The 26,382-nt window shown below is 35.0% G+C and overlaps 2 protein-coding genes across 6 annotated transcripts; both read right to left on the reverse strand.

Annotated features, from left to right (window-relative positions):
* Positions 1-389: 389 nt before the first annotated feature.
* Positions 390-26,189, reverse strand: LOC130624018 (protein enabled homolog). Of its 5 annotated transcripts, none has more exons than XM_057439583.1 (11): positions 26,097-26,139; positions 18,529-23,956; positions 8,082-8,156; positions 7,336-7,432; positions 4,349-4,416; positions 3,812-3,876; positions 2,996-3,067; positions 2,378-2,470; positions 2,128-2,214; positions 1,895-2,026; positions 390-1,292 (listed from the first exon to the last, which is right to left on the reverse strand). In XM_057439583.1, exons 5-11 carry the CDS (start codon positions 4,362-4,364, stop codon positions 423-425), a joined length of 1,335 nt encoding a protein of 444 aa, XP_057295566.1. In that variant the 5' UTR covers positions 4,365-4,416; positions 7,336-7,432; positions 8,082-8,156; positions 18,529-23,956; positions 26,097-26,139; the 3' UTR covers positions 390-422. The 5 variants fall into 5 exon arrangements, with proteins under 5 accessions (XP_057295566.1, XP_057295563.1, XP_057295564.1 ...); XM_057439580.1 differs by having other exon boundaries at positions 3,812-3,881; XM_057439581.1 differs by having other exon boundaries at positions 3,812-3,881; positions 18,529-18,681; positions 26,097-26,115.
* On the reverse strand, positions 4,427-7,310 carry LOC130624022 (uncharacterized). Its single transcript, XM_057439586.1, has 2 exons — positions 6,290-7,310; positions 4,427-6,202 (listed from the first exon to the last, which is right to left on the reverse strand). Exon 2 carries the CDS (start codon positions 5,712-5,714, stop codon positions 5,190-5,192), a length of 525 nt encoding a protein of 174 aa, XP_057295569.1. The 5' UTR covers positions 5,715-6,202; positions 6,290-7,310; the 3' UTR covers positions 4,427-5,189.
* Positions 26,190-26,382: the final 193 nt, after the last annotated feature.

Genomic DNA, 26,382 nt, shown 5'->3' on the forward strand with positions numbered 1-26,382 from the left:
GGTGGAAACGGGTCGATTGCCGAGACTGTGTTTTTATGGAAAGTTTTTGTCCCGTGACAATTTTCGTCCCATTCTGGCTCAGTCAGACGTGTTTTCCATATAAACAAACCGTCCCGGGAGGATAGACATAATTTTTGCATAATTCGATTAAAAAATATGCATCCTGACAAACAACTTTAACATAAAGGCGGACAAAATCATCCCAGCAAACGTCCAGTCGTGGTGCGTCTTGTGCAAACAGAACCCTAACGTTCCCATTGTTAGCTCTGCAGCTGAACTAAACCTATAAATTCGTATTGTACCCAATCAAAAAAAGTACTCGACATCGGATTCATACTACCATCCCAAATAAAAATAGAAGTAAAAATTAGGAATAAATTAAACAGAACGAAAGAATTTAAAATTTTTCATCATCATAAATATCAACTATTACTTAAACTTGAAGGTACATTAAACCCGGATGGAGGTTTCAAACCAGGCGGTGGTGGTTTCAAACCTGGGGTTGGTGGTTTAAAACCAGGCGGTGGTGATTTCAAACCAGGCGGTGGTGGTTTCAAACCAGGCGGTGGTGGTTTCAAACCAGGCGGTAGTGGTTTTAAACCAGGCGGTGGTGGTTTCAAACCAGGCCGTGGTGGTTTCAAACCAGGCCGTGGTGGTTTCAAACCAGGCGGTGGTTTAACGCCTTCTTTAAATGAAGCACTACCGTGTGTTCTGTTGTGTAAATTAGTCACACTCGATAATAAATTGCTATTCTGAAGAGAACCTTCGATATATTTTCTCTGTCTTGCTGTATTTGTTTTTTCATTTATCTTATCACCTTCATACGTTCTACATTGTCCGGTGGAATTTTTTCGATCACTTGTTTCGCTTTCAAAAGATGTCTTTTTGCAGCTTCGCGTTTCTGCAGCAGATTTAACTTTACTTTTCAAAAAATCATTTTTATTGTCAAATTCTCTCCTTTCGTTTTTTGAAGGAAAGTTATTTTCTTTAAAAGGAACACGCCTGCTAACATCCATAACATCTTTCTTTCGAGCACTACACCCGTCACGGTTTACTTTCTCTCTACCAAACCTCCACGATTTCTCCTCACCAGTCCTCCCCGAACTCTCGCTACCAGATCTCCACGAATTACCATGACCTCCTTTACGTTGCTTTTTCTGTTTATCAATATGTCTATTCTCCGATTTGTTCTCATCTTGCTTTTTATTTAATGTTGCTGAAACTGTTTCAACCGGTGTTTCAGATGTTGGCTTTTTTGTAGTAAGAGTCGTGGTGATAGGTTGGCTACATTTCTATGCGAAACGAAAACATCACTTTACACGTCCGGTACAATATAGAAATAGGAATAACTTCAGTGATTTACACACGTTTTGTATCAAGAAATAGAATAAAAACTAAACCGGGAAGGCATTGTGCCATATAGTCAGCGAGCTGATGGGGTGAACAACCTATTGCTTACCCCCTCAGCTTCCTATTAGTCGTAAGCTTGTGAAAAGAATACACGGAAATTTGCCTGTTGCTACTCGCAGCTAAAATTTGGGTTTGACGGATGGACAGACAGACAGACAGTGAGCATGTGAATATAGAAACCATGTGAAATATCAGAAAAAAAAGGTATTTTTCATTCTTAAATTACTAGCACTCTTCTAATGGCAAATTGTTGAATAGATCATTCTTTAATTCGGTAACTCTCTTTATTTTCTCTGTTATCTAGTCCGAGTAGTTTTTTAACAGTTACATTAAAATTCCACTTCTACATGGTCAGGGAGGCTCTAAAACTGAATCCAACGTTAGGGAGCGAGTGCTGTTTTCCTTATATTTTCATCACAGAAAGAAACAATACTATATGCTTGTCGTAACACCCTCCTACGTTTAGACACCGTTTTGAGCTTACCGCTGAGGAAATAAGGTATTTGCTTTTCTCAAATTCCAAATCAATTATTCCTCCTTTTCTTTTCTGTTTTTCAAACAATTTCGTACAGTATTTACGCCACTCTAAGTATTCATCTGTAGGGGAAAACTTTATCTAAGAAAGAAGCAAAGTATTAATATGATTGGAGTAAGCGTTGCTAAAGTAACTAATATATATAATATAAAAAACAATCTGGCTTTCAAAAGATATTTTACCTCTTCTGATTGACCATCCTTTGCGTCACTAACTGACCGAAGTAGAGATTCATCTATTTCAAATGCCTTTCTACAAACAGGACATATCTAAAATATTCAAAGCTTATTTTTACCAGAAATAACACCACCGAAATTTCTTTAAAAAAGAGAAAAATTTAGTGAAATGCTGGTTTTGAAAATAATTGCCTTACAAAAACAAAAACATTCGCATTCACAACTCATAAAAAACCCATGAATATATTATATTTACCAGGTCTTTTTCATTCAGCATGTTAATATATGCTTTGATGCAGATGACATGGAAATAGTGGTAGCAGTTTGTGCGAAAAAAAATGTCTGTGTCCTGTAAAAAAACGCGTAGGAAAATAATTTTAAAAGGGGCAAAAGTGTTTGATGTGTTATTCACCTCTTCCACCCCTTTTGAATGTTAAATGGGTTTATATATTAAATAAATGTAAACTGAACTTGGGTATAAAATTAGGTGAAAAAGGTACCAGTATTAGACCTATTTGTATTAGCCAAGCATACTTAGGACTATTATTTCGAGAAAATGAGGGCTTAGGTGCAGCGGTTTCGCTTACATCAGCTTCACGTAAATAAACATGCTAATTTTGCAACTTTTAAGATACTGTACAACACCTTTTCCATTATTTTAAATTTGCCACTCTCAATTCTCAGCTCTTAACCAAGATTGAAATAGCGGGGAAAAGGGTGGTCTTAGGATTTACTTGTCTATAAGGGGATTTTCATGTCCCCGATTGTAGTTGGACTAACAAACTGAGTGTAAAGCCATTGAGTGTGCAGACATTGAGAATATTGACCAATGTTGAAATTATATACAACATTCACATATGTTAACAGTTTATACCTGAAAGATCTCCAAACATATCGAACATACTGAACTTGGATGGTTGTTATCTGTTAAACTATCTTTACAATACTAAATAAAAAATAAACAATTGGAACAATTGGAATAACTAATATTGATAAAGATATACCTTGTGAAACAAGGAATGTATTGAATAAACATGGCAGCAGATAATATACCCAATCTGGGTTTGACCAGCTTTCGTTAGATGCCTTCGAGAAAAGGAACACTAAAAAAAACAACTTGCGTTTCCACGTACATACTGTCTTTGACGGATTCACGCTAATTTCCTCCCATGTAAAGGCGGCTGCAAATCGAGACAACATGTTGGCTAACATTTGAGCCAACATGTTGGTACGATTTGCTATACCCTATAAAACATTGACAACATGTTGGTTAACATATTGATTTATTTTGTCCAACATACATTATATACGTTTGAACAGGAACATTGGAAAATGCGAAAAAAAATTCTTAAAAACATTCAAAATTTTAAAATGTTAGTCAACATGCTTGTGGGTATAGCAAATGATAGCAACATACAAAATATACCAAAACTGGTTGGCCAACATTTTTAGCATATTTTTTTCTTTCCAAACATGCTGCCAGCTACCGCAAATCGAGACAGCATGTTGACCAACAAATGTTGGCAACCCATGTTGGCCCAATTGTTGCCCCAATTTGCAGCTATTTTTCAAAACTTATGTTAATACATTTTTGGGATGATTTGCCATCAGGTCATTTTCATCTTCTTTTTAAAAATAAGGTAAACTACTGTTTTGCTGAGAGACACAGCAAACTTGATTACTTACAAACCTCAATTAGTTCATACAACATCGATTCACCTATTCTGGATGATGCCATGCCTTTCAGATTTTCTTCTATACTACAGTAATGTTAAATTTAAATTTAGTTACTGCTTAATATAAAAGTATATAAACACACTCCTTGTGGTGTTCTTGAATCTGTTATTACTATTCGGTGTGTTACTTAGGTGATGGAAAAGAATACTTGTTAGGATTTGACTAAGCCAATTGGCATTACAAGTAAGGAGAACAAAATTTTACGGGACATCATGGTCCTATGGCATTTATTTATTTTGGATTTATAAATTCTGTGATTTTTTGACAAAATGTATGTGCATCTATTATATATTCTCTCTTTTCAATGTAGTATTAAACTATGACATCCTATAATCTATGTGTTATTCATCAATATTTGCCATCAAGCCGGTACAGACAAGCATTGACTCACTTGGGCGATATGTTTAATTTATGCAAAATACTATTATTACAAAACACACGCAGTAAAACGTCACATTTTGACGATGATAGAATACTCCCAGATACATACCTTGCAAGATGAGCATCAGAGAGTCCTCTTGGATTTTTTATCAACATGATGGGATGTTCTGCTGGATACTAAAAAAAGGTAAAGTTGATTTAATTTTTTAGCTAAACATAAACAACATGTACAGTCGACGCTCATTATCTCGAACCTCCGTTATCTCGAACTTTCTCTATCTCGAACTTTTTCTTCGGTCCCTTGAGTTCTGTAAGCAATAGTAGGCAAAAAAACGTTCGGTATCTCGAACCTCCGTTATCTCGAACTTTCACTATCTCGAACTTTTTTCTCAGTCCCTTGGACTGATTTACGCTCGTTATCTCGAACTCTTGAAGAGGAATTTTGAAAAAAGAAGACCTTGCACTGCTTGTTTTAAAGTCACAAAATGTTGCAATAAAAAGAAGACATTCCATTGTAAAACAGGTAGATTTTGCAATGTTTTTTTTGTGATTTCCTTTGTCAGAATGCCACCGAAAAGAAAGCTCGTTGTAAAAACTTTGGCAGAAAAATGCCAAGCATTAAAGGAATTGGAAAAAGGTATTCCAAATAAAGATATCGCTAAAAAGTATGGGGTGGCTAAAAACACGATATCAACTTGGCTAGCCAATAAGGAAAAACTTTTTTCTGCTCTCGAAAAATCTTCGAGCAAGAAAAGAAAGATCAGAGATGGTAAATTCTCAGAAGTAGATCTTGTCGTGTTCAAATGGTTTGTTTCACAACGAAGCAAAAACATACCAATCGATGGGACAATACTAAAGGAGAAAGCTAAAAGCTATGCACAGGAGCTTGGAGTAGAAGATTTCAAAGCTTCAGACGGTTGGCTTGGTAAATGGAAAAAAAGGTAAGAATACTAAATAAGTTTCTTGAGTATCTCGATGCACTTTTCCGTTCCAATAAATGTCAAATTGCATGGCACTTGCATGCCTTCACCATCTCCCAAATTACCTGGTTTTCCAGTCACAGTTACTTTGCACGAGCTTAATTCATCAGCTCTGAGGAAATAAAATATTGTTTTAGCAAATTTTCCAGATTTTCCAAGTGGTAAATGTCCAACTATCTTGTTTTCTTTCTTGACACACACAGCATATTTGTCAACGGGATTATTAGGCTCTCCTTCGCATTGTAAAGTCTCCCCATTTTTTGGAGTCCACAATGCTTTATAAACGTGGAACCCCTTAACATGTGAAGACAATTCAAATTCTTTTATCATTACAACATTGATTGAATTTTGATCAATTATCATTTTTGCAAGATCCATCTTCTCCTTTTTCTCCTGGTTTGCTTTTCCTTGTTGCCATGCACAAGTAATAATAATAATGTTCACAGGGTGTTCACACAAGAATTTTAAAAAACATTCGAATTGAAATTCGAACATTTGTATTCGAAAAAATGCACGAACAGGTTAACAATAAATCTTTTATACAAGTCGGTATTTGTTTTATTTTCTATTTCAGGCACAATGTAACGTTCAAGACGGTCGTTGGTGAAAGCAATTCTGTTCAACCTGATATGATAGCATCTTGGTTTGAAACCACTTTACCAACATTATTAACTAACTACAAACTAGAAGATATTTACAATGCCGACGAATTCGGTCTTTTCTACCAATGCTTGCCAAATAAAACGTATCACTACAAATCCGAAAAATGCTCTGGGGGTAAAAATAGCAAAGTCCGAATTACCGGGCTTGCAGCTGCCAATGCTGTCGGAGATAAACTACCAATGTTTGTGATTGGTAAATCGAAGAAACCAAGGTGCTTCAAAAATGTAACATCCCTACCCTGCAGGTACAGAGCGCAGAAGAAGAGTTGGATGGACAGCTCTCTTTTTGAAGAGTGGGTGCGAGAAATCAATGCAATGTTTCTAGTCGAAAGATAGTCTTGATCATCGATAATTGTCCCGCTCACCCTGATGTCGGTGGACTGTCCAACATTAAATTGATTTTCTTACCTCCAAATACAACTTCTGTGTCACAACCGATGGACCAAGGTGTCATAAGATGTCTTAAGTCTCTTTATCGCCAAAAATTGGTCAACATGATGATTCAAAACCTAGAAAAAGGCAAAGATCTTCCAAAAGTTTCAATTCTGCGTGCTCTTCAAATACTTGTTTCGTCGTGGGACAAAGTGAAGAAAGAAACCATCGTAAATTGCTTCAAGAAATCAAAGATTTCCAAGAAAGCTCAACAGAATGCAACTGATGATATTGATGATCCATTTAAACAACTGGAGAAAGATCTCACACAACTGCGTGCCATTGACGATACCATTATTCCTGCTGATCTCTCGGCCCGTGATGTTGTCGATATTGACCAAGATTTGACCACAATCGAAAATCCCGTGACTGATGAAGAAATCCTTGAGTCGGTACGACCAAGGACAGATGAGAATGACGAGGAGCATAATGAAAATGCCGATGTCATCGAGGTGTTTGATGAGCCAGTGAGCAAGCCAACAAAATCAGAAATAAACACTGCAGTGGAGACTTACAAAATGCTTGTCTATTCACTGATGATGGAAATGACATGCAACGCCTCCTGCTTCGCTTTGAAGATTTGTTTCTTAAAAGTGAAATGAAAAACAAGAAGCAAACTAGTATTTTGAGCTTTTTCGATCAAAAATAATGTATGTAATTGTAATCAACAATAAGTATACATGTACGCAAAATGCTGTTTTCTTTATTATCCATTTCCCTTTCTTGACCAAACAGTTCCTTCAAGTACCCCTAATTCAGGTGAATTTTAATTTTAAAAGCTTGCCCACAGATACTTATGACCGAACTACTGACCCTTGCCCTTTTCTGAAAATTTCAAAAAATTTCAAAAAAAATCGTTATCTCGAACTTTTCATGAAATACACTCGTTATCTCGAACGCTCGCTATCTCGAACGCTCGCTATCTCGAACTTTTCTTTCGGTCCCTTGGGAGTTCGAGATAACGAGCGTCGACTGTATGAAGAAAATTAACAAGATCCTTGTCAACAAGCAAAAACTCTAACCTCAGCAGACAGGATAATGTGCAATGTTAGACAAACATATTTTTTTTCGTCATGATCTGCAGTGTTCGGGTGTAATGTAATCTTTAATTCTGCACCACTAAATGGAATAAAAAACTTTTGTGAACAACCAAACTTTTAGTGTACAACCAAAATCCTAACAACTCTTAAAAAACATTTATGAAATTTATGGTAGTAACCTAACCTAATCCTATGGAATTTAAAACAGTAAAAAGCCAATTTAGCAAAAGGCCACATCAAGCCAAATTTTATTTTACACAACAAGAAGTCAGGCTTGGTAATTCACCAATCAATAATAGGCAATAAAACAAAAAATTTTGGCAAGCAAAGATTTTCAATCACTAAGTTTTATGATTGCCAGATTTAAAAATCTTTTTATTATTATTTTATTATTTTATGTGGTACACAACATCCAAACCAACACCAACAACATGGTCATTCTCCTCTGTAGGTGATACAGAAAATCTCTAATATAAAGTTATGGTAGGACAGCATTTTTTAAGGGTTTACAGGTTGCTTATGACAATGTTTAAATAAGTGCAGCATTGACTTTAAACCTTTTTTGCAACATTTTTATTACAGGACATGTTTAACAGAAGAGAAAAGTGCTTATTACAGGAAATAAATTAATTAACTTAGAAAAACACATTAATTTTAAGCAAAACTGTAACACACAGCAAATATCTATACTAGTGTCATATATTGTTGAAAAGCTTGCAAATTCTTACCAATCTAAAGTGGTGCGGACAACCAAATCATCTAAATATATTGACTGCAAAACCTCTAGTTCCTCTTGAAGATCACTATGAAAAGTAACAATTTTATTGAAAAGGTTTCACAATGTATTTAACTATTATACTGTCCAATAAACCACTAGAAGACTTAGTGTTGCCCTTGAAGAATCAGAGAGTATGATTTAACATAATAGTTTGTGCAGCAGAACAAAATCTTATCCTTTTTGAAATGTTTTGATTCTGGGTCATTCTTCTTTTACACACTTTCAGCATGACTGTTTAAAACTGTGTGGCACTATGTTGGTACATTTCAGCAAGTAGTAGTCATTAACACTGAAAGTGAAGCCCAGAGGATGCTAAGAATGAACCTGAGTAAAACAGTGAGGTTGGAAATAGGACATATTTTAGAAAAAATACCTTTTAAAGGGGCACTCCAGTGAAAAAAAATATTAGAAAAAAATGTTATTTTAAGAAGACAATACATAAATATGTCAAAATAAACCTTATACAATCGTTAAAAATCTTTATTTATACCTTAATCATGTTTGTAAACATCTTCAATTTTAAAAAAAATTGCAAGGTCGCGTAAAGTTGAGAGGACTAGGTCCGAATAAATAAGCATACCTCACATCGTGCAGAAAGTCCGTGAGCTCAGCAGCACACCTTCTAAAAGTTTGTTTACTTACTGTTTACATTGTTCATTGATAAGACGTCTTGTAGTAATGACAAAGATTTTAACTTAGAAAACGTAGAATAGGATAATTCTCTTCATGAAAAAGACTTTACAAAGCTACAGCCACACAACTTCGAACCTCTTGTGTCTCACAAGGGAGAAATTAATAATGATGCAAAGTGACGAGGTGTCTTTTACTGACTCAAAGTAACGTTCTTAGCAAAATATTTTTTAAAGAAATAGAAAATATATTTAATCGCTTTTTTTTAACATTCTTTTCGTCAAAAAACTTTACTTTACAAGCCAATTTAATTTTATTTCACAATTCAGCAATATTTTTCCTCCGCACACACTTTTTTGCGCACAAATGCAAACAAATTTTATGTAACGTTGAAAATTTCGCCATGATGGAGGACCATTCAAATGCGTGATCGAAAGATCGAATAATGTTCGGGTCGTGATAAGTTGGTAAAACGGGTGTATTAATATTGTATAAATAAAAATCATTCTTATGATTATGGTAAGTCATAAATGAAAGATGTGTAACTAAAAAACGTTTTTGTCTGTGTTTGTATTGGAAATTGGTATAATGTTCTTTTATTTAATATAAAAATGTACAAAAAGTTATTTGGTTGTGTTCTGTGGATATAAGTACAAATAATGAAATGAGAAGAAGTGAGAAACTTTGATCGCATTCACTAGCTGAAATGGCATTTTTACAAAGTGGCAATATTTTAATATGGAAGTTTATTTCCTGGAGATCTCTTTTAAAGAACTATCTGTGAAGTGTGCTAACCAAATATAAAAACTTTGATCGCTTGGTAGACCTGCACTACATATTTTGTTTAGTCATTTTTGAGTTCTTTCTTTTTCACAACAGACGGGATTCTGTGAAAACTTACTTCTTTACACTTCTCTAATCGATTGGTACATCGAAACGAAAAGCAACTAACCATTTTTTAAAGATTTAAACGTAAATTACATACAAAAAGCTATTTAAATGTAAGCTATAGGTCTTAACATAACGCTCGCTTAAACTTTCTGCACGATGTGATGTCATTATTTATAATCGGGTCCAGTCCTAAATGAAATCGCGCTTGTCTGTTTTTTTTATGAGAAAAAAATTGAATATGCGAAGGCTTGTGCAACAATTTTAATTAAGAAAAACAAGTAAAGCAAGTTTTCTTTGATTTCTTATGCTTTTCTGAGTACGTATATAACAAAAAAGAAAAAAGTGATTTTTGCTGGAGTTCCCCTTTAAGAAAAATGTTTAAAAACAAAACTTCAAACTCTAAGAAGCTTAACCTTAGATGATACACTCCTTTAAAAATGTTTATCGACTAAACTGAAAATGTGGCGGACATTTTAATCACACGCCTGAATTGATTTAGGTGTGTGCCAAGGTGCACGTCTCTCCTCAAAAAGATGCCCTGAGAGACTAAATGTAAAGTTTTTTTAGCAAAAAATATGTCGAGCAACATTGTTTGCGTAGACACTCCGATGTGAGCAATTAATTGCTTGGGAGGTTATTTGCTCATGGCAAGGCCTGTAAATGTTTTAAAAAAGGAAGAGCATAGTGATAGGTGCCACATAAATCAATTTTTCACACTTATAGCATCTCATCTAGAGCACTTTCCTTCTGGCCAAAAGATTTTCTGTCTGTCAAATAGGAACTTGAAGCTAAGAGGAAAACCCACCCCCTATGGAAAAATGAATAAACACAAGCAACAATAAGGTCTTATAATGCCTAAATTGCATTATGTTTGTTTAGATGATCGAGCAGTTAATTTTGGAAAATTTTTCTGCCCCTTTGGACCAAAATGTAATCCCTTGTAGACACTATATTATTGCCTCATCCACTCAAAATGATTATGCTTCCTACCAGCCTCTGCCGCTACACTACTGTACTGCTCACATTCTGAATATTTATTTCATGTTAATTTCCATGAACCTTTTAGCTGTCCTATGCATTATTCTGCCTCTAGCCTATCACAGTACCTTCCATAAGGTTAGAGAATAAGAAACCTTTGATTCAGTGAACCCAAATAGTGGCCATATTGGCTTATACCTGCTTTGATTATTGCGTTGCTTGCCTCTGCTTGTCAATATCAGATTTCAGGCCTTTACATTACAGGCACATAAGTCCAGCCTTCAAAATAACTTTTAAGCATGAAATATCTTTCTGTGTTTTTGTAAATGGTCATTTTTAAAATTTTATTTAGTGGGGAATTTGAAGTGGTACTTTTTATTAGAACCTCCTTGCTTTACACAAGGCCAACTATCCAAGAAAATAAAAAATTTCCTTTTCTTGTGAGATTCGAAGCATGCTTCAACTGTTTACCAATACTTAAAATTGGGAGGGAAGGGGGGGGGGGGATATGTGGTTAATATAAATTAAATTATAAATAGAAATTAAGTTTGATACATAGCTCAGACTGTGCTTGCAATACACACATTCAGAGCTACTTCATGATGTCAGACTAACCAGTCAGACTAACCAATATGGCACCAAAAAATTAGCACATAACAAGAAAAGGTTTAAATGCAACAAATGACACACCCAGTAAGCAACACTGCTCATTAACAGCACAGCAGTCTGGTAAGCAGTTTATTGAAATAACAATTTGCTCTTTATGACAAAGCATTATGGTTCTCCCTTATCCTTGTTGCCTTTTTGGGGGTTTTGCCTGTATTTGATTTTGTTACACTGTCCAAAAACTTTTTTGATCCTGAAATTCACTTCTCACCTTCAGGCAATTTTCATCATCCCAACAATCGCAAAAGCTGATCATCAAGGCATCCAAAACAGATCGATTAAAAAAGGTGTTACAATTCAACTTGCTATGATTGAACACCCATTTTATCAAGTAAATACTTAAAATAAGTACCTTCTATTTCATGGGGCTAAGGATAGACCATTGTTGATCCTATCAAATGGTAATTTTATTACTCGAAAGTATGCATTGGCATTTTCAAATATTAGTCTAGAGGATATTAGGAAACTAAATACCCATAGTTTTTGCATTGGTTGTCCCTCTAGAGCAGCTTCGTGTGGCATTCCTGAATCAGTGTCTTGCATCAGTGTCTTGCATGAGTGGAGTGGCAACATGGCTCACCTTGATGTGGTGACAAAATTATGGGATGTTAAATCGTGGTAATGGAGTTTATGTCTTATATATTGTAAGAGTACAGTTTAGGCAGTAGCATGTGGTGTTTCATGTAAATTGTTAAGCCATACAGATAAATCATCTAGTCGTATTTGTCTTTTCTCTTCGCAAACTTGCTTTTGAGTTGATGAATTTGAAACTTGGGGATGCTGGGCATGGGGTAGCCTTGCCACAAGGTGTAGAGAGAGATGCGAGGAGATGAACAACAGTGTCCCACACGTGCAGGGCAGATGACTGGGGAAATAACAGGAGGAGATGCTGCTTGGGCAGCACTGACAGTCAGAGGTGGGCCCCCAAGAGGTTAAGAGCAGGTGTGAAATACAAAATAAGCTAGAGCTCATAGAAAGTAGGTTTTGTGAGATGTGGTAGAGGAAATGGAATCACAGGAGAAGAGCTTCAGATGTTGTGCAGAAGAGTGAATTTGTTGGGACATGCACATGAGTTTGAGACAGTATCTTCTTTCCATCCTAGCATCCTCTCACCCAACTCCGCCAAATATCTATTCTTTGTGAAAATTAAAATAAATTTCTAAGGTTGTGTTTCTATTGGGATCAACAGCAATTAATGTAACAAAAACAAAAAATTGCATCTGTTAAAGTAGAGGGGAGAGAGTGTCATGACTGTTACAGCCAATTTGCCCTTAAAGAAGAAGAAACGTTTTGTGTTTAAAAGTTCAAGGAAAAAGGATTGGAAATTAAAATTGATTGTTCTGTGGAATTCAGATTTTAAACATTTATGCCACAAAAGAAAAACCCCACCCACCCACAAACGGCTAATGCCTGTTTCTTGTGGCAAGTTCAGATCATCTAGCTATCCATGCAAAATATGCACAATTTCCTAATGGAAAGTTTTAGATTTATCTTTGAATACATAACTTCGAATACATAGCTGCCTATAGTTATATAGTTTGTCTAGACAACCCTAGAGGTTGGGCGTGCTCTTAGTTTCGCACCAAAAAAAAATAAAATCAAAGAGCCACACCTCACTTGTAAACTTTATCAAGCCTTTGCTTTAATTCTGCAGCTACTTCAATATACAGCTAGCTAACTTTGATAAGGATATGGTAAAAACAAGATCTACCATGTCTGCTTTAAAATTCAATGATGAGAAAGATTCGCCACAAAATGCTGCCATCATGGAATCTGAACAAGCTGAGCCAGGCACGAACATCACATTAAAAACTTTGTTTCATCAAATCGTTGCAATGAGAAATTCCATAGAATCAAACCACAAACTACTCTGTCAAATGAACGAAGATATGACATAATAGATAAAGAGATCGCCTCGATTAAAAAAGACTGTGATCTTATGAAACAAAATTCTAGTTCTAAAGAAAAACGTTTGGCGGCACTCGAATCCAAGAGCAAAATTGCAAAATAGATAACCTAGAAAGAGAGAACCTTTTTGTTTTATTATTATTATTATTATTATTATTATTATTATTATTATTATTATTATTATGATCTCTCCCTTCTTTCTTATTGTTAATGCCTGTCCAGTTCCCTGTGTTGTATGTTCTAAAAGTGTTAGTGTTCGTCATAAAGGTGTTATATGTGATATTTGTGAAAATTGGGTCCATAAAAAATGTGCCAACATTCCCAATCAGGATTATGAGTTCCTATCCTCATCCACTGAACCTTTGTTTTGTACGCTTTGTTTGTACAGTGTACTTCCTTTTCTAAATTTGTCATGTTCCAGTGATACTTCAATGTTTTAAATTCCTCATTGCTCAACCTGAAGAATGGTGTAGATAACACTCAAATTCCTCCCAATGATCCTGTTTTTGACAATTACATCACCTATAATCTCTTCTAAATACTTTGAAGTCAGCAAGTTATTGAACGTTCTCACAAAGCCACGTTCTCACAAAACTTTCCCTATTTAATCCTAATATTAGTTCTCTACCACTTCACTTTGATGACTTGAATAAAAATAAACTCACTTGACCATAGATTTGATTACATCGGTATTACAGAAACAAGAATTGCACTCCTGACATCCCAAATGATATTTGTCTTGATAACTTTTCATATGTCCGTACTCCATCAGACTGTTCAAATGGAGGCGCCCTTATTTATTATCAAAAACATCTTAATGTTATCAAAAGGCTTAACCTTAACAAAATTCTCTTTAAATCCAGACAACTATAATCTATTTTCATTGAGTTACCTAAGTTGAAAGGCAAAAATTTAATAGTTGGTTGCATTTACAAACACCCTAGTATTGACATTGATGAATTCTGTAATGAATATTTCGAAATTTCCTTCACTGGTCAGTAAGGAAAAAAAATATTATTCTAATGGGTGATTTCAATATTATTCTTCTGCCAATTGACATTGACTGGGAAGTATCCAACTTTTTTGACCACATTTTGACCACATGTTTTTTTTTTCATATGTCAATATTCATAACAGAGTCACTCCGAGACACATCCGAAACCTTAAGAGATAATATTTTTTTAAATTTTTTACCCTCAAATAATCCTGTCTCTGGTAATTTTTTTCTCCAATCTTAAATCAGCAGTTTATTCGCAACTGGAAAAAATTCGATCAGGATATGTTCCTTACAGATTCTAATATAGATTGGAAAGAAACCCTCAGACTTCAGGCTGACAATGTAAACTTTTCTTCTGATAACTTTTTTAATGTCATTACATATTTAACTGATAACCATGTTCCGTTTGATAAACTGTCAAATAATAAAAGATATAGTTCGAAATCATTTATAACCACTGCAGTTCGACAATCAATAATTACAAGAGATAATATACAGTACCACTTGAATGTAACTTTACATGTGCCATTAGTCATCACCTTCACACAAACCTTTGGTAGTTTCAGAACTTTCGTTGTTATTGTTAACCTATTGTTAAATACACGAGCTATTTTTGCATGTTAAAAACAATAGAGTTTATGTCTTGTTCGCGAAATTTAATTAGCTTATATGAACTGCGTGTGTCCCATTGTTGTATTTAACTGCTATAGTCGTCAAGAGATCAACAAAAGAAAATATAATTTAACAAAGATTTAAGTATCTATTGTTTCTACTTACAAACGACAATGTTAAACCATTAGTTTATAAATGTTATGTTTTCACTGATGCTCGTGTTTACGAAAAAGCGTGCGTGCAATTTTATTTCTTTTCACACAAAGCTAAATGTTATATTTCACACAAAAAATATACAAACTCTTAAAAAATCACGCAAACAATTTTGGTATAAAAGTTAGCGTTTATAAAAGTTAGCATTTTGACAAAAATTACAAAAAGCCTCCAGAAAATGGAAACAAACAAAAAACATTGTTTTAATGTCCAAATGCTCGACCTAAGAACAAAAAGGGGCAATAAAAATGCTTTTTTAAATCATCATTCTCGGCTTAACGTCCGTTTTCCAAGCTAGCATGGGTTGGACAGGGTATATTATGACCCTCTTCCAATCTGATCTAGACTGTGTTAGATCTAAACTCAACTTCCTCTGTATCAAGTCTGTCCTTATAACCTCCTGCCAAGTCTTTCTCGGTCTGCCTCTTGGCCTTGCCCCAGGAACTATCAAGTCTCTGCACTTTCTTACCCAATTATCCTCCTCCATTCTTTCCAAGTGCCCCAGCCAATTAAATCTTCTTATCTGGATAACATCTTTAATTCTACGGATACTTAGCCTGCTTCTTAGCTCATCTGAACTCTTTCTCTCAGACTGGCATTACACATCCACCTAACCATTCTCATATCATTCCTTTCTAAACGGTAAAGATCTTCCTGCCTCACTGCCCATGTCTCACTACCGTACAACTACACTACCGCCTCATACAACCTACTTTTTACCTCAATTGACAAGACTCTGCTAGTCAACAAAGGAAGTAACTCTCTGAACTTTTTCCAAGCAGAACCTATCCTGCAAGTAACACTTCTTCCAACACACCCTTCACTGCCGAACATATCACCTAAGTAACAGAAGTTCTCGACTATCTCTAACAAGCCACTACTGTACATCATTAAAGCTGGAAATACTTCATTCTCTATAATCTCACCTTTGCAACGCTTTCATACAAAGTGAATGTCAGCTCTTAACCTTCCACCAATACTACTGCACTTCTTATGTACCCAATGCTTGCAAGTCTGACAAAAAATTGAGTTACTACCAACCCCTTTCTTGCAAACTCCACAAGGCTGCTTTCCAACTACAGGGTCACACTTGGCTGCAATGCTACTAATCATGACTTTAGACTTTGCTGTGTTCACCCTTAGCCCTTTCTCTTCTAGTCCTTTCTTCCACTTCTCAAACTTTTTAACTAATTCTTCCATCGACTCTGCTATGAGAACCAAATCATCTGCATACAATAACTCCCATGGACAACCTGTTTTGAACTCTATCGACAGCGCTTCTAAGACTAGAATAAACAACAAAGGACTAAGTACAGAACCCTGATGTACACCAACATTTACACTAAATTCATCACTAAGTGAATCGTTAATCCTGGCACGACTTCTAGCATTTCTGTACATAGACTGTACCATTGTAACTAGCCACCCATCCACACCTAATTTTTTTACGTGGTACTCTATCAAAAGCTTTCTCTAAATCTACAAAGGCAAAATAGAGATTCTTTCTCTTTCCTAAATACCTTTCCTGAAGCTGTCTGAGTAAAAATATTGCATCTGTAGTGCCACGCCCTGGAACAAAACCAAATTGCATCTTATCTATATCAATTCTTTCTCTAAGTAACTTATCAATCACTTATTCAATAACTTTCATTGCTTGATCAACCAACTTTAAACCTCTCTCTAAGATGCAATTTGGCCCCGTAGATTAGTGGTTATAGCTCTCGTACTCTGTGCGGGAGACCGGGGTTCGATTCCTCTTGACGGCGATTCAACATGGGCGAGTGAATGTTACCATAGCCCCGGGTTAACCCAAGCCATGTGAGGGAAATTGGGAAGATGGCACACTGTGTGGGCCGTTGGATGTTGCCGGGAGTTGTCTAGTACAGCGCAGGCTCTAATTGGGTCTGCGTAGCTCAAAATGAGCATTAAATACTCTAGGCCTCTCCATCTTCGCCATGGCCCCTCCTGGAAATAATAGACAGGGTATATCCCTCGATATTTGTGAGGCTAGCCATGTAAAATATGCACATATATCTATCTATCTATCTATCTATAGTTACCTCTTTCTTATGCATCATAAATCGCGTTTAAAAATTTAAGAACGAATCAATACACATATATAATGATTTAACTTTAACGTGTTGTGTTTGTTTATTTTTTCTAACGTAATATATTTCAATAGCCTTCGTGATCTTTAACACTTTTAAACAATAATAAGCATGTTGCATGTGACAACAAAAGGATTCATCAAACCTTTTTGTTATAACTCGCGCACGACGATAACAATAGAAAGCAATTAAGTTCCTATGTAAACAAAAGATATGTGAAGGTTCTTTATGAAGACATGAGATTGTTACATGAGGTTGTAAAACTCGCGTACATGTAAAGTTACATTCAAGCGGTACTGTATATAAACAATTCTTAAAAAAAAGACAAAACGGTAAAAGAAAGTATTTTTCAACAATAAAAAAATCATCATAATGCCATTGTTAGCCTTTGTAGAACAAGCAAAAATAATTCCTATCTAAACTTTTTTTTTGTTAATGTAAAAAATATTAAAAAGATCTGGGAAGTAATAAATAATCAGGTTTCAAGGCGTAAAAAAAGTAAAAGTCGAATACATTTCTTAAAAATTAATAGGAAATGTAACATCAGATCCCTTAATCATTACCAACTCCTTTAATTCTTCTTTTACTAGTATTGCTAATGAAATTAGGGCAAAAATACCAAAACCTTAAAACCTTTTCAAACAACGCTAATCCTAATTCAATCTTTCTTACTCTTGTCAATTCTTTTGAAATCTTAAACTGTATAAACTTACTTGATATGAAAAAACCCACTGGCCCCAATAGCATACCATTTCGAATTCTTAATCTTATCAAAAATGAACTATCATTCATACTGTGATATTATCAATCTCTCCTTTTCTACAGGTGTTTTTCCAAAAAACCTAAAAATTGCTGAAGTTATTCCTGTCTTTAAAAACTAAGGGTCAACGTTAGATGTCTTCAATTTGGGCCTATTTCCCCATTATCCAACATCAAGAAAGTCTTTGAAAAAGGTTAAAAATGAATATAATCTTTTATAAATTTATAAAAGATTATATTCATTTTTTGAGCAGCGCCAAACCCTTTACGAACGTCAATTTAGCTATAGAAAAAGACATTCCACTTGCCTATCTATCTTGTCAATATACCAGGACATAATGATATCCCTTGAGAAAGGAATGTTCATTTGTGGAATCTTTGTAGATTTAGAAAAGGCTTTTGACACTGTTGATTGTTCTATACTTTTGAAAAAACTTGCCCATTACGGTATTAGAGGTAAGGCAAACTGTTTACTAATTTTTTCTTGTCTAACAGAAACAAATTTGTAAATATTTATGGTCAACACTCCAACACTCTGGTTAATAAATCATGGGGTTCCTCAAGGCTCAGTATTAGGACCTCTTCTTTTCCTTATTTATGTCAATGATCTTGTTATAACATATGGTAACGTTTACCTATTTGCTGATGACACAATCTTCTCTATTCAAGCTGGAATGTTAAACAACTTTCCAAACATGTAAAAATCAACCTAAAGCACCTCTGCACATGGGTAAATGCCAACAAAATATCTCTTAATGCCACCAAAACAGAATTTATCATCTTTAAACCTAAAAACAAACCAATTATTGGACTCCCAAACCTCCTGTGACAAATGTGTTAGTCTTTAAGGTTTTAATTACCAGTTCGTAATTCGCAATTGCGAATTACTTCGCCAAGAAAATGATGAAATGACGAATCAAATATTTTTGTATCACTTCGTTGTCTTTTTTTGTGATATTAAAAATTAATCATTCATTCTTTTTGTTTGATGCGTTTCTATTTAATTCTCATGTTTTGCTTGATTATTTTATGCTGGGAGAAGAAATAATAACCTTCCATTAGCGTATTTCACTTTAGCGTATTCCATATTTAATGAAGTGTCAACTGAAAATATGTGTGCAAGTTTTGTAACATTTGTTTCGAAGAGGCCTTTTTATTATAAAAAATTGTTATTAAAACCTTATTTATCAAGTGCAACTCATTATAAATGATTGCGTAAAATATTTACATGGTAATTTATCATAAAATTAGAAGGGAATAGGCAGATCGAAAGTGTTTTTAACATAAAATCAGTGTTCTTTTTTTCAGCGCCGTTAGCTTTGAAGGCCGAAAAATCCTGTGTACAACCATCTGGTTACAAATACTTGATGTTTCCAGTTTGCCTGATGATAAAAATAGTCTGATGACTTACAGAGATGAAGCTGTGCACCAACAAAGTATTTTTTGGGTGAACTTGCTGATAAAGAATGGTTGATATCATAAAAAATCGAGTAAAACTTTCAAGCGAAGGAAAATATTTGGATGTGTGGGCTAAAGTTCTGACCAATTCCAACTTAAAAATTGAGTGTAAAAATATGCTGCATATCATCGAGTTGCTTTTAATAACTCCCTTTACTAATGCAAAACTCGAACGCGTGTTTAGTACAAGGAATAGAGTGAAAACAGATTTTAGAAATAAACGAGTCAAAAACGATTAGAAGTGTGTCTTAGAGTTAAATTGAAGATTTCCAGGCCTTGCTCGCGCCCGCGTAGTGCTCGCGTAAATGCTCTTACCCGAGCATTCTATTGCTCGCGTAAATATTAACATTTTGAGATAAGTGTAAACGTTTTTCTCAAGAATTGATTGGTTTTTTAAGTGAAACTGAAAAGATATTTGGTGTGATTATTTTCCACCCATCATGCAACAGTTCATTCGCCATTTTATAAAATGCGTACGATACAGGCATTAAGGTTAATCTTTGTTGCGCATTCATTTTGCAGTAGAAAAGTGGGACGTTTTTAATCGTGAACCCCAAACACGATGATCGAGCGTCTACTGGTATAGCGACTCTCTCAATCTTAACTTCCTTCTCTACATGTCCGAAATAGTATGCATGACTATACTGTTGCTTTCATAAATTTAATGTTTATTTTTCAGGTCATCACAAGCAAATAGGAAAAAATATGCTTCGTTTTCAAATTAAAAAAATCTTTATCCGCGTGGTTTAAATAAAACTAATAAATAAAATCTCTTTTTAAAAGGTACACGCCAGGTACATAAAATTTACACAGAAAAAAAATTATACCGCACCTGGGTTTCGTTTTAAAATTGTTTGAATAACAGTTGTGGCATAAAGAAAATAATCCATTAAATTTGGACCTGCTATGGTTTCCAATTGCTTCGTCAAATGAAGAAATTATCTACAATTAAATCCATGATAAATTGCCTGTTCCGCCTGTAAGAGCAGTTTTGCAGACTTGCGTCATCCGTGCTCCGTCGGTGTTCACCTCCGCATTAGTTAAGAACCGCATGGCTGGATTTCTTGTGTAAGACCTGGTTACCATCGACGAAGGGGCCGGGCAAAAGAGATTTATGACTACATAGTTTTTTAACTAAGTCAGGAGTCTGTGAATTAGCTAGGGTGGTCAGGTTGGCTATGAATACGCTTGCTTGTGGATTTAAAGGACCAGGACTATTCAATAATTCTGAGATCTGAAAGTGTCCGACCAAGACGAAATCTATCGGACGTTTTAACCGACAAAAGTCCGAAACGAGCTACGGACATGTTCGACCAAAATGGAAATGAGGTGGACATTTTAATCACACGGCTGAAACGATTTAGGTGTGTGCCAAGGCGCACTCCTCTGCTGAAAAAGATGCCCTGAGAGACTAAATGTAAAGTTTTCTTAGCGAAAAATATGGCGAGCAAAATTGCTCGGGTAGAGATTCTGACGCGAGCAATTAATTGCTCGGGAGGTTATTTGCTCATGGCAAGGCCTGATTTCAATCCTCATCAGAGTGTTCAAGCGTGCTCCTAAGCCACAAAATACCCAGTCAAACGAAAGAAGACCAGTGATAATTCAGGCGTTGCTTTAGATATTGTGAAATATACTCTTTCAGTCTAAGACGAATCATCAGAATCAGATATCTAATTATTTTTGAACCAATGTTTTTGGTTTTTTTTAATATTCTTTTTTTACCTATTTACGGATTTTTTTTGTTTTTTTTACACAAGCACACACTTGCAATCAGCATTCTCTTCTGAACAATACCAATGACCAGCTGGTGTCGTATTGATTGAAATTCCTCTTATTGCCCCTTTTTTAAACAAACTTTGTTTTACTTAAACTTTGTTTTCCTTAAACTATGTTTTCATCACACCAAAACAAGGAAAATAAAAAACAGCATTTCACTAAAAGACTCATATTTAAAACGAACATATTTTTTGTGAAAACAACCTTAAACAATCTGTATTTAACTTGCGTTGTACTGTTCACAAAAACTAGTTAAGAACCTCTGAAACAATAACTACATTTTGAATATTTTCTTACAGCATGCTAAAGAAAGTTAAAACTGAGAGAGTTGCTAGCTCAGACGCTCAGTTCTAGTGTTTGGGGTTCACGAGTTTAAACATCCCCAACTTGTCTCCAACATAAAAAATAATAATGCAGAAAAAAGTAAAGCTCGCAGGTCACAAAAAATACAAATTCTCGTCGAAAAACAAGGAGTTACTAATAAACAAGCCAATGGTCTTTGATCTATGGTGTTCCCAGGTCACATCTAGATGGTGGTTTACTTGGTTACATTGCCAATTTTTTTGCGAACCGACTTTAGGGATCGTCTCAAAATGTTTGTATGTTTTTTTAGTATAATTATACGAAAGCTACGAAGTACTTCGTTTTGTTAAACGGATGTCATATGAAGTGCTTCGTTTAAAATAAAAAATGTAAACGAAGTTTATACGAACTTTTTTAATATATGATACAAACTTAAAGGAAGTTTTGTTATCATACAAAATGAAATGATTCGAACTTTGAACGAAGTAAATTGCTATACGATCTTGAAGCAAACTTCAAAAGTACTGGCGTAATTGCACATAATTACTTCAATACGAAACCAGAAACAAAAGAGTTAAACGAATTTTTTAAAATACGTAAAGAAATGATACGAACTGTACACAAAACCAGAAATAAAAGAAGTAAAATATATAAGGTTGACTTTGAAAAGACTAGCAAAATTGCATATTCATAGGTTCAATCAACACAATCTACGGCGATCTTTTAATTTTCTACGATGCCGTTTTTATGATTTTTAAACGATATATGATGATCTTTTCGTTTTCTATGATCCTGTTTTCATGATTTTAAAACTATCTACGTGGATCTTTTTGCTTTCTACGATTCGGTTTTCATGTTTTTTAAACAATCTACTCCATCTTTTTGTTTTCTACGATCCTGTTTTCATGATTTTTAAACGATCTACAGCGATCTCTTAGCTTCTACGATCCTGTTTTCATGATTTTTAAACGATCTACGGCAATCTCTTAGCTTCTATGATACCGTTTTTATGATTTTTAAACGATATACGGCGATCTTTTCGTTTTCTACGATCCCGTTTTCAGGATTTTTAAATGATCTACGGCGAACTCTTAGCTTCTACGATGACATTTTCATGATTTTTAAACGATCTACGGCAATCTCTTAGCTTCTACGATGCGTTTTCATGATTTTAAAACTATCTACGGCGATCTTTTCGCTTTCTACGGTCCCATTTTCATGATTTTTAAACAATCGATGCTGTGGAGATGATCCCTAAAGATCTTAGATAATAAATCCAATTAAAATAAACGAAGTTTGAATAACGAAACGAACTTTATAATTGTTGAAAAAATTTCAATAAAAAGACAATAGATAATAGTCCAATTATAATAAAGTAACTTCGTATTAGCAAATTATTATACGAACTTCTTTAAAAAAGATACGAACTACATACGAAGTTTATTTTAAATGATACAAACTTTATACGAACTTGTAATTTTGATGATACAAAAAGTATATATATTAAAAATCGAATAAAAATCGTATATATTAAAAATAAAATGATATATACGAAAGATTAAATAAATTGATACAAAGCTTTTGATACGAATTATATGAACTACGTACGAACATTTTGAGATGGCCCCTTACTTTTCTAATTTGAACTCTGATCTTCTCGAAGACACCTTATCCTGGAAACCTCAAATTAATGTTATATACTGCAAAGGAATTAAAGTCTTCTAATTCTGCTATTGCTAAGCTTAGACACCATATGCCACTGAGAGGAACCAACCAGGTCTATTACTCCTTTTTTATTCAAAACTTATTTATTGTTGCCAAGCCTGGGGTCAACCTGTATCTAACGTTATCAAACGTATCTCTATATTGCAATAAAAAAAAGTATGAGAGGTTTGATTGATGATAATCGTCTTGTTACTACAAGAAATTATCAACGAAAATTTTCACAATTATCTCACAAGTTTTTTAAATATAATTTTCAACAACTACATAATACACAGAGGACGTATAAAACAATACTTAACAAAACATATAACACATAACGTATGAGAGGTTTGATTGATGATAATCGTCTTGTTACTACAAGAAATTATCAACGAAAATTTTCACAATTATCTCACAAGTTTTTTAAATATAATTTTCAACAACTACATAATACACAGAGGACGTATAAAACAATACTTAACAAAACATATAACACATAATGGCAAACCCAAGGGTATTTAAATTATATACCATTGGTAAGGGTAACATCCACCGCGCGGAGCACAAATGCACTCCTCCCCTTGTTGACTATAAATAATATTTATCTTGGTGTTGGTCTCCAGTCTTTAAAATATAACTAATGTGACTGGTTATATCTTATATAATAATACGAAATGTATGTGACAGTCATAGTGGATATGTTCATTTTTTTTGAAGCCACCAAAAATTTCTTTAGAAAAAAGCCATAAAAAGTATGTCTCAAATGTTAAATTTTATGACGTTACGACACGATGCCAATAACACTACTTTAACGTCAATATCCTAAATTAAATTAATGAAGCCATTACAGTGCAGTGAAAACTTTGAGGCCAAATAACTTGGAAACAACGTGGTGACGTCAATAATTTTTTACCATGTGGGTAACTGGGTCCTGGGTCCCCAAATCGATTTCGGAATAAACAGGTTGATAATATCATTAAACAGTACAAAACAGTACGGGATCTTTCCACGAACGGGTAAGTGTCCCCCGATTGAAAAAACACTTGATCGAGTGAGTCAGCACTGGCGGCAATTTTTCACGACCACCTGATTGAGTGAGTCATAACTGGCGGTAAATTTTTAGCTAGCTAAATACATAAACAAACAAAAGGTGCTTGGGAGAGACTTAGGTCTTGCCTAGCACCTAGTCAGCTCAAGCTCTGGAGACAGCTAACTAGCTATGTTAAAGATATCGATATTTCTCTACTATACTTAATTGCTTTGGGTTCCAGAATAATACCACAAATTGATAGAAACAATGTACTTCTATTGGAATGAGTAAATACAACACGTTCAGTATGCGTAGATTATTTATGGAAAATTTTTTGGGGAATGGGTAGGAATGAAGGTGCCTCCTTCGTGCTTTTTCATATGCTCAAAAGGCATATCCTGAGCGTCAGGATATGCCCCCCTATATAACGAGTATCCTGAGCGTCAGGATACGCCCTATAGGCGTCTTCATGCCCTGAGCGTCAGGTGCATGAGACAGATGAGATGCACTGAGCGTCAGATGCATCGACATGTCCTGAGCGTCAGGCACATGCTAATTATGGTGTTTTCTTCCTTGGTGTATTAGAGAATAATGATGTTTTTATTCATACCCTGAGCGTCAGGTGTATGAGAGATGCCCTGAGCGTCAGGCGCATCGACATGTCCTGAGCGTCAGGCACATGCTAATTACTGGTGTTTTATGAGATGCACTGAGCGTCAGATGCATCGACATGTCCTGAGCGTCAGGTGCATGTTTCCTATTTAAGTGCTGCTGATTGAGATGGCCTGAGCGTCAGGTTTTAGGTACATCTGAAGAACTTGTGCAGTGTGGGGTGTTGGGTTTTTATATACAACCATTAATAATCAAGACCTGGGTAGGGCCCAGTTCTTTTACAGGCAAGTGAGACTAGTGTCCCTGGCAACCTTTAAGATCAGGTCTATAGGCAGAAACCACCCCCACTTGCCAGGTTCTACCTGATATTTTCAATGACTAAGGTAAACCTAATATATACTAACCAAAATGCTAAAGAACTGTATTTCTGTCACCACAATTAACATGAGCAAAACTTGCAGTTTAGCTCCATTTTGTGTCAAATATCATAAAAAAATATGCACATTTTTCTCTATATAGCTAGCTACTGGCTTTTTACTAAACTAATTCCAAGCACATGTCTATAAGACAACTAAAATGAGCTTCAGAGCCACAATATGTGCAACCTAGACTGAAAATATGCATCATGTAGTCAATCCAACTCAAGAAATCATCAATAGCATTGGAACAGCACGGTGAAATTTTTTTAATCGGTGAAACAGCGCAAAATAAGTTATGACTTAATGTAAACAAAAATTATATTGCACTTTTGGCCAGCGGCTCACCCGATTCAGGTAAGTCTCTCCCGATCAGGTGATTGGCACTCACTCGATCGGGTGATTTACCCCGACCGGGGGACAGTCACCTGATCAGGGAAAGATCTCGTACTGTTAAAAAACATTCAAACCCTAATATCTCTGCAAACATTTGTTAAAAGCACATGATCCTATACATTTTCTTTGTCAGTGTTTCAAGATGTATACGATGAAGGCAAAAGGTATATATATATACAAATTTTTCAAATAATTTTCAGCCTCAGCAAAAATTTAAAACCCTATCTCCTTATGCTTCTGTCGAAAACATATCCTATAAATTATTTTGATCAGCGTTATAATCTTTACACAATAGGGCAACGTGAAAACAAGGTTCCAAATTATTTTGTGGTGGATAAGTTGCTGACGTCTACAAAATTCAATTTTACACTTCTTTTTTATTCTCATCTTACTTGCCTCAGTGGATTTTTTCCACAGGTTTTATCGACTAGTATTGTATATTATACCCACTGTAATTTCAACTTTTTTTATGACAAATAAATAAATAAATAAATTGAAAGCCAGTTACCTTATATCCATTTCACAGTAAAAGAACTAAACACAACTGACCCACACAAAGTCGGGCTTTATACAAAGTCGGCGCTAAAATATTTGTCTTGCCTTAGCCGGCAACGACTTCATTTAGCACCGGGCTAAGTGGTCCCGACACACGACGTACAACATAACTAGCACCCTTCATACTTTATCGACATAAAAAACCGACAGACGTGCAGTCATACTTCTCCAACCAAATGGACCCGGAAAATTAAACCGCATTATCCGACATCCTCTCTATATAAAAAATACATACTTTT

The sequence above is a fragment of the Hydractinia symbiolongicarpus genome, chromosome 13 (assembly GCF_029227915.1).
Source record: "Hydractinia symbiolongicarpus strain clone_291-10 chromosome 13, HSymV2.1, whole genome shotgun sequence".
In the NCBI taxonomy this organism is placed as follows: domain Eukaryota; kingdom Metazoa; phylum Cnidaria; class Hydrozoa; order Anthoathecata; family Hydractiniidae; genus Hydractinia; species Hydractinia symbiolongicarpus.

Excerpts from the sequence above, each read along its gene's own strand:
- LOC130624022 (XM_057439586.1), bottom strand. The coding sequence starts at position 5,714 with ATGTTCGAATTTCAATTCGAATGTTTTTTAAAATTCTTGTGTGAACAC.
- LOC130624018 (XM_057439579.1), bottom strand. Across the intron at positions 7,433-8,081 it reads GTCCGCACCACTTTAGATTG|TGGTGCAGAATTAAAGATTA; the intron begins GTAAGAATTTGC and ends TATTCCATTTAG. Across the intron at positions 2,471-2,995 it reads TATGTTTGGAGATCTTTCAG|GACACAGACATTTTTTTTCG; the intron begins GTATAAACTGTT and ends GTTTTTTTACAG.